At 57.3% G+C, this 7,587-nt stretch overlaps 2 protein-coding genes across 3 annotated transcripts; one reads left to right on the forward strand and one right to left on the reverse strand.

The window, feature by feature from the left end:
- Positions 1-495: 495 nt before the first annotated feature.
- Positions 496-3,829, forward strand: LOC125509686 (uncharacterized). Its single transcript, XM_048674710.2, has 4 exons — positions 496-1,230; positions 2,302-2,585; positions 2,724-2,951; positions 3,059-3,829. The coding sequence occupies exons 1-4, from the start codon at positions 822-824 to the stop codon at positions 3,509-3,511; spliced, it is 1,374 nt and encodes a 457-aa protein (XP_048530667.1). The 5' UTR covers positions 496-821; the 3' UTR covers positions 3,512-3,829.
- Positions 3,830-3,909: 80 nt separating this feature from the next.
- On the reverse strand, positions 3,910-6,648 carry LOC125509685 (IRK-interacting protein). Of its 2 annotated transcripts, none has more exons than XM_048674708.2 (2): positions 6,057-6,648; positions 3,910-5,586 (listed from the first exon to the last, which is right to left on the reverse strand). In XM_048674708.2, the coding sequence occupies exons 1-2, from the start codon at positions 6,336-6,338 to the stop codon at positions 3,991-3,993; spliced, it is 1,878 nt and encodes a 625-aa protein (XP_048530665.1). In that variant the 5' UTR covers positions 6,339-6,648; the 3' UTR covers positions 3,910-3,990. The 2 variants fall into 2 exon arrangements, with proteins under 2 accessions (XP_048530665.1, XP_048530666.1); XM_048674709.2 differs by lacking the exon at positions 6,057-6,648 and adding an exon at positions 5,727-6,050.
- Between the last annotated feature and the right edge of the window lie 939 nt (positions 6,649-7,587).

A 7,587-nucleotide genomic window follows, 5' to 3' on the forward strand; every position in this document is an offset into this window, starting at 1 on the left:
TTACTACGCATGCGTATTTTTTTCAGAATTTCCTAGAACCTAAAAGGTCTGGTTTTATATTTTTCTTCAATAATCGAGCTCAACTAGCAATTCCGGGGAATTTTATCCTTATTTAGACTTTGTGCGAGCATGTGCATTTCTGTGATGTGTGTCTACGCCGATCGGGCGGCGCGGCATGAGATGGTCCCAACAGACACGGCACAGCACTGTACGGGGACGTGACGAGCGACCAGAGAGGAGAGGGACCCAATCCGGGAGGTTGACACGACTCCAGAACCCAAACCCGTCGGGCGACCGCTAACCCAACGAGGCGGCCACTCCGGTCCACGCGCCAGCTGCCGCCCGGGGCCCGCTCCGCAGTGACGCGGCAGCGCGAGGGAGGGGGCGCGCACCCGATGCGACGCGATTGGTCGGCTTCGCCCACCGCGTGCCGCCGGGACGGCGACCTCACCCCGTCACCCCACCCGTGTCCCCCTCTCGTTAAAAGGGAACCCTCTCTCGCCGCGCCGGTACGGACGTACACACTGCCGGCTCCGCTCGGCACACGCACGCGCACGGGGAGGGAGAAAAAAAAATACTGGCGAGGAGCGCGCCGGCCGCTCTCTGGCGTCGTCCTGGGCCAAGGGAAGGGATACGAGCGCGAGCCGGAGGAGATCGAGCCGAGCCCCTGCCCGTCCCCCTCTCCTGGTGGAAGACCCCCGCGCGCCACACGGGCGGCACGTGACTGACTGCTCCCCTGCCGCCCGCACCACTTGGCCGCCGGCGCCGGCCCAAAGCGGGCAGCGCGCGCGTGGTCACCGCTTCTGGGGAACCAGCGGGCCATGGAGCAGGAGGAGGGACGGAGGAAGCGGGAGGCGGCGGTGGTGGTGGTGCTGGAGTGCGTGGCGGGGAGCTCCAAGGCGGAGGAGTGGGGCGGCGGCGGCGCCGTGGTGCAGGAGGGCGACGTGGTGGAGTCGGTCCGGGTCGGGCTGGGCTCCGGCGCGGCGTCCCTGGACGCGCCCTTCAAGGGCGGCCGCGCGGGGCTCCACAAGGCCCTGCACAAGGCGTTCAAGCGCGGCGACACCTCCGTGGAGGTGCGCGTCCGCGGCGGCAAGGACCTGCAGGCCTGCATCCTGCCGCACCCCGGCGGCGCCAGCGCCCGCAAGCAGTACGTGCTCCGCTCCCTCCACGACCCCAACTACGTGCTCGGCTTCGGCGATCGCCTCGAGAGCGAGTGCCTCGTCCTCCAAGGTACATACTCAACTCGATCAATCATACAGCCGACTCTTCCTGATCCCCAAGAGCCACCCCTGAATTTCATGGACTGAAATTGCGAGATTTGACAGTGATATCTGCTACTGAATTATGAACTGGATAATTTTGCTGTCAATTCTCGGTGCCTGAAACGTCTGCGTGTGATGATATGGGACATTTCAATTTCAGTATGAACACTAGTAAAAATCTTTAGAAAACATGGAGGAGTATCAGCCAGATAGATTCGATGTGGGCTGGCTTTCATTTCAGCACGCACGCATTGCCTATGTGTTCTACTCCACGCCAGTTGCGAAAAGACAAGCTTGCTGTCAAGTCTGAGGTTCAGACTAGAGCATTGTCGCGAGGCAAATTTCTTCATTTCATATTCACGTCCATTCTTCCACAATGTTATGATATAAAACCAATGTGCATGTAGTTGTCACTAACTAGAAGTTATGATAGCTACATAAACAGAAAACAAAGGCAGCAAAGTGGACTGAGAAGATAGTAAAGTTGGGAAAACGGGAATGCATCGCTGAAACGTGTCAAGGAAATTGGCCATCTGTGTAGGTGGTGGTCAATTCCTCCCATAGTACGTCCCTACCTCGTGCGTTTCACTCGTTTTCTTGTCGCCGCCGGGGGAATGCGTCATGGTCGACTCTTGACGACGTGGTGGTCCTTGTGAACAGCCATCGTTTGTGGCTTCCTGGCAAGTATTGCAAGTTAATTTCTGTCCTTCGCTGTTGGTGAAGTGCTGCTCCATGATTGTCTTACCTGCCTGGTCTGACCATGGATGGCTTAACATCAATCTAGAAGTTCCGCAAACAAAAAGTCTATTTATATGTTGTTGTTTACTAATTCTCCAATTGTTCTTGCAATTTCTAGCTGTTCATTTTACGGCGAAATCATCCCTTATTTTGGGGGATTCGTTGGCATTGCTTCTGGATACCTTTTGGTTCATGCTTCCATTCGTAATTGACATTTTGCACAGAGTATAAAAATGTAGGAGTATTATTGTGATGACCTTTATTTATATGTAAAAATACTTGTCTTCTCCCTTGACAAAAGGCACAAGAGGTACAAGAGTGGCATCGGCGCTGAGCCGGGCGCAGCTCCAGGACGGGTACGTCACGTACCCCTGGGACAAGAAGATGCGCGACTCGCTACGCACGCCCAACTCCAGCTGCTTCCTCTCGATGCTCGTCCTCCCCAAGGCCCTGGACCTCAACGCGTGCCGGTACGAGTCCTTCGAGGACACGTTGGCCCGTGCCAACACATGGCTCTACTCGTCGCAGGACTCAGGGATCCCCATCGAGTTCATGAATCTGCAGAGCGAAGCTCTTCTCACCAAGGTGCATACGTCTTAACTTCAGAATTTTCGTACTACTAAAACAAACTTTCAACATTCAGTTGGTTTGCACCTGACAATAGCTAGTGAAGGTTCAGTTTGATCGGATAGTGATTTCATCCTCACACACTCAAATGTTCAGATATCTGGGGAGACGGCGTCTGCCACTGTCAACTCCGGGTCGTTGTCCGACATGTCGAACCTCGTGAACGCGACGCTCTACGGTTTCGAGGATTACCATGGGGTGGACATCGGTGTGGTGAAGGCGGCCCGGCTTTGGTACAGCTCCACGGCAGGAGAAATGCCGCTGGAGATACAGCTTCAGGAAGGTGACACCAGGCTAGGATTCGCCGTGAGCCGCACCGAAGAGGTTCATTTTCAGTTGCCACTGTACACAATACAGAAAACCAGTCACTACTCCAGCTTTCAGAAATGTCCATCTAACCTACCGTGCAACTTTTGTTTTCTTTCATCCAGGGTTTCATCTACATATCATCGGTGGTCGACGACGACGAGGACAGCGAGGCACCATCGACGCGGTCAGGGCTCCGCGACCTATTCAACCGGGCGAAAGTGGCGTCCAAACTACTGATCATATCAAGGGTGTCCAACGAGAAGGTCCTCCCCTGGATGATCTCCAGTTCAGGCGCAGTCCGTTGCTTCGACACCATCTCCCTCAGCCAGAAGCTCTCCTTGCACCGCCTCGCGCTGCAGCCCATCCAGCTACACCTGCTCATGTGGGAGAAGCCCGTCGGTGTCGCGGCGCAGAGCGTCGTTCTTTCTCCCAAAATGCCGTTCCCGCTGTCACTGCCTCCTCAGGTACCCCTAAGCATCATCGAGAGCTCTGAACATAGAGTAGATGCTGAGCAAGACTTTGTGTTGGATTCGTCGTTCCGGCTCGATGATTCTCCGGTCAGCAACTGGGTGTGATCTCAGCTTTCCTTTTTCGATAAAGGGTGGATTTTATTGACTCAAAATGAAGCATCAAGTGGATACAAACACGATGGGGATCTCAGCTTTCCTGGATACAAACACGATGGGGATCTCAGCTTTCCTGATTCTCCTGTTCTCTAGGCAGCGCTGCTTAGTTTGTCCTAGAGAAGTAGTGTTCAGATTTCGGAACCATTGTAGGTTTCTGAAGTAATCAGGGGAGATTGCTGAGTTTCATAGCATCTGAACATCATGTTGTGATACATACATAGTTTTTGTTCAGCATGGCATAAACAACGGAGGAACATATATTACTCATTTCCTTGTGCTCGGGTGCTCAATTGCCTACTCTGAATTTACTGACAAACACATGATGGATCAGCATTCTGACATTTAAGTTACCCTCACACAACACTAGCTAGCCATAAAATGAACATGTTAAACAAAGTTACACATAATGAACATGACAGACAGTTATCCTACTGGTCTTGCTGTTTTGTTGTGAGGACCTTGCACTTGAGCACTCGATCTTGGACATAGAACCCCGGCATCACCATGACCTTCACCCTCAACGGGTCCTGGGCCTGCCGCCGGTCCGGCAGGATGTCCTCCATGTACGCCTGGTCGAACGCCCGGCCCTCGTCGACCCGCAGGATGGGCAGCGGCGGCGCGAAGGAGAAGGCGAGCAGGTGGAGCAGCCAGACGCACTTGGTGGCGACGAAGAAGCACTGCAGCAGCTGCTCCGGCCACGGCCACGACCAGCTGAGCGCGGCCACCACGCAGCTCATCTTCTGGTCGCAGAACCGGCTGAGGTCCTCGCTGTAGTACCTGGTGCCCTTCCGCAGCACCTCGCTCCAGCTCAGGTTGCGCAGCGCCACGAAGGACGCGAAGCTCTCCCGCCGGCCCTGCCCCGGGTCCAGGTGCCTTGCCGCGCCGTTCCGCTGGAAGCTCGGGTTCTCGAAGTCCTGGTACAGCGTCTGGTTCATGACCGCCTCCAGGTGGTACAGCACCGCCTTGGAGCAGTGCCGGCCGGCGATGATGGCGAGCTGGTGCGGCCGGAGCAGCAGGTTCAGCTTGTCCGACAGCCCGTTGTCCGGCTCCTCCACCTGCTGGATCAGCGCCTTGCAGAGCTGCTTCACGGAGAGGCGCGCCTCGGAGGCGATCTGCAGGAAGCCTTCCACCATGGCCTCGTGGCTCACCGGCATGCCGTTGCCCGGCAGCTCTCGGCTCGCCCCGATCGACCTCGACGACGACCGCCGCGAGTGGGACTGCGTGTCAGCGCCGCCGCTGTGGTCCGTCGCTTGCCGCAGGGCCTTCTTGAGCTCCGAGCAATAGGCTTCCAGGCTCATCATCTTGGTGGTCAGCTCCCCCAGCGACGACCTCATCTCGGCGGCGTCCTCCTGCGCGGCGTCCCGGTGCGCGTTGGCCTCCGCGAGCTCCTTCCTAAGGGAGTCCAGCGACAGCAGCCCCCACTCCTTGAGGAGCTGCGACATGTTCCCGCGCTCGATGACGGCGGTGGTCGGCGGCGGCGTCTCCAGCTTCGGCTTCTTCTTTCCCTTGGCGAAGAGCCAAGAAAGGATCTGCGACCCTCTTTGCTTCGCCCGGGAGTGCGCCGACGGCGGGGGCTGGTGGCTGGATGAAAATGGCACTCGGCTGCTGCTGCCGAGGAACCCCAGAGCTTCCGCGTCGTTCAGACCGTGGTCCCTGCCAATCGTCGCGGGCCGGAACGCGCCGCCGCACGACGGCGGCATCTTGAACTCTCCCGCGCAGGTCGCCCTCCCGGCCGAGGCCGGGAAACGGCCGGCCAGCGGCGCGGACTGCAGAAAGGCCGGATGGATCCGGTTCACGCCTCTGCTCCGGAGGTGATTCTCGCTGGACGAAGGGGCGTAGTGGAAGTCGCTGTTGCAGGAGGAGAAGCCGTTGATGCAGTCGTCGTAGTCGGAGTAGGCGGCCTCGTCGTCGCCGACGCCGCCGCGGTCCAAGGTGATGCCGCCCCAGTTCTCTGACCGGCTCCGGTTGTCATGGCAGATGTCGTTGAGTCCAGCGGCCATCGCCATGGGCTCCTCGTCGTAAGTCTGCACCATGTTCAGTTGAGCAAGCAAGTCAGAAATGCAATCCTTCTCATAGGGTGGATTAGAATCGTACAGGTCCGTCCGCAATGATGCGAACGATGATTTACAGATTCGGTGAGCAGAGCAGGCACCGTGGATCCTACCAAGTTGGCAAGCATCACATCACCGGCGATCATAGCCTGGTGGGCACCGATGGCAACCATGAGAGACTCTGAATTTAACATTACTGCACCAACTGTTGCTAGCGTACACTCTGCCCAGCCAGTGCCCGGCCACCGCCGCTGCGTCGAGCAATAAACGCGCGCGGCGGCTGCAGGAGCCCGCACGGCAAGAACAGTGGGGCGACTCAAGAAGTAAATGAGCCGCCTCTACCATGGTACCATGCCACCAACGCCGCTTAAACCGGGAAGAGAAGCCAAGAAGGCACAGACCATCACGGTGACATGTGGTACAAGCAGGCTTGCGGCGCTCACCGGAGTAAACACGGGGTAGTCCTCGTCTGCGGCGGCGGTGGCCGCTGTCCGGGAGCGCGCGGGGGACGCGACCACCGGCGGGAGGCGGATGGTGGCCGGGCTGCGGCTGGCGCTGGAGCGGGCACCGGCATTGGGCGCGGCGGCGCGCTGGCGGAGGGCGGCGTGGAGCGCGCGCAGCTCGACGGCCTTGGCGACGGCGGCCTGGACCTCCTGCCGGGTGGCCGGGAGCGGGACCCCTGACGGCGCCGCATGGTCGAAGCCCTCGGCGGCCGCCATGGCCATGGCGCCACACCACTGTGAGACCGATGAACAGTGACGGGTCAAAGGCTGCGCCCTCGGCCGGCCGCTCCAAGGCTGTGCTGATGCAGTGGTGCTGCTGGACGGGCGCTGCGGTGCTGGGCTGGAAGTGGTCTTGTTGGGATTCGCGGGCAGGCACGGGTGGGGAGGAGGAGAAGGAATGGAGCGGAGCGGAGGGGAAGGGAACAGTGGAATTCGTGGGGAGAGAGGGACTGGTTGGTGCGGCGGATGCGAGCGAGCGAGTGAGAGTGAGGTGGTGGAGGTGGACGTGGGAGGGGGAGGGGGAGGGAGGGAACTGCGCATTTTGAAGAGGCCGGTTGGCAGCCTCTTTTGGGCTTTTCGCTTGTCGCTTTTGATTGGCGGTGCAAGTATTAAACGGGTGAGCAGTACTCCTGCTAATTTACTTTGCTTGCTGCTTGGAGCAGCGGCAGCCGATTCGTCCCTTCCAATCCAAACCAAGAATTAAGGGCCCTTTGCACTTTTGCAGACATTTTATACTAGTAGATGATGAATTGGCACGGGCTTGGGAAATGCTGGGATTTCTGAGGCATATGGAATACACTAGTAGATGTCCTCAAGGTGTACTGCACCAAACCGTTGAAAAACATGTTTAGAAATGGATCCCGATATTCACCACACGTGTGGCATCTTAGACATGCGTTTATACGTCCTGTTTGGCATAATCAGAAGGCAACCTACACGGGCTATATCCTGTATGTGTGAGCGAATATGAGAATTGCCCACACGTGTGGGCGCAACTACTTTGTGTCACACACTCAACAACTACAACTCATCCTTATCCCGCGCATGTGGCGTGAAGGAAATCTGCCCACACATCCTGGCACACCTACGTTAGTTACCCGCGGGAAGACAGTTTAGTTATCCCTGGGATGGCAACTTTAGTTATCGTGATGGCAAATCTAGTTGTAAAAGCATGGCAACTCCCTCTGTTTTGGTTAACTATAGTTATCCGCGGGTTGACACTTTAGTTATCCGGGGATAGTTGCCATGTGTGGTCCAATCATAGTTGCCATGTATGTTTAATCACAGTTGTCATGTGTGTTTATCTGGTTGCCAGGTACGTGCAACTGCAATTGCCACCTAGCAATGAATCATAGTTGCCACGTACGCACAACTGCAGTTGCCATCTAACAACGTATGAGCATCGTGTGGGCGAAAAGCAGTTCGCCCACACGCGTGTGGACTAGGTGGTGACTGTGTGGGCAGAAACCGG

The sequence above is a fragment of the Triticum urartu genome, chromosome 5A (genome assembly GCF_056163025.1).
Source record: "Triticum urartu cultivar PI428250 chromosome 5A, HENAU_Tu73, whole genome shotgun sequence".
In the NCBI taxonomy this organism is placed as follows: domain Eukaryota; kingdom Viridiplantae; phylum Streptophyta; class Magnoliopsida; order Poales; family Poaceae; genus Triticum; species Triticum urartu.

Bases quoted from the DNA above. Each gene is read 5' to 3' on its own strand.
- LOC125509686 (XM_048674710.2), top strand. From the start codon at position 822: ATGGAGCAGGAGGAGGGACGGAGGAAGCGGGAGGCGGCGGTGGTGGTG. The intron at 2,586-2,723 runs GTGCATACGTCT...TCAAATGTTCAG, and splicing joins GCGAAGCTCTTCTCACCAAG to ATATCTGGGGAGACGGCGTC. The intron at 2,952-3,058 runs GTTCATTTTCAG...TCTTTCATCCAG, and splicing joins CCGTGAGCCGCACCGAAGAG to GGTTTCATCTACATATCATC.
- LOC125509685 (XM_048674708.2), bottom strand. From the start codon at position 6,338: ATGGCCATGGCGGCCGCCGAGGGCTTCGACCATGCGGCGCCGTCAGGG. The intron at 5,587-6,056 runs GTGAGCGCCGCA...AACATGGTGCAG, and splicing joins ACTACCCCGTGTTTACTCCG to ACTTACGACGAGGAGCCCAT.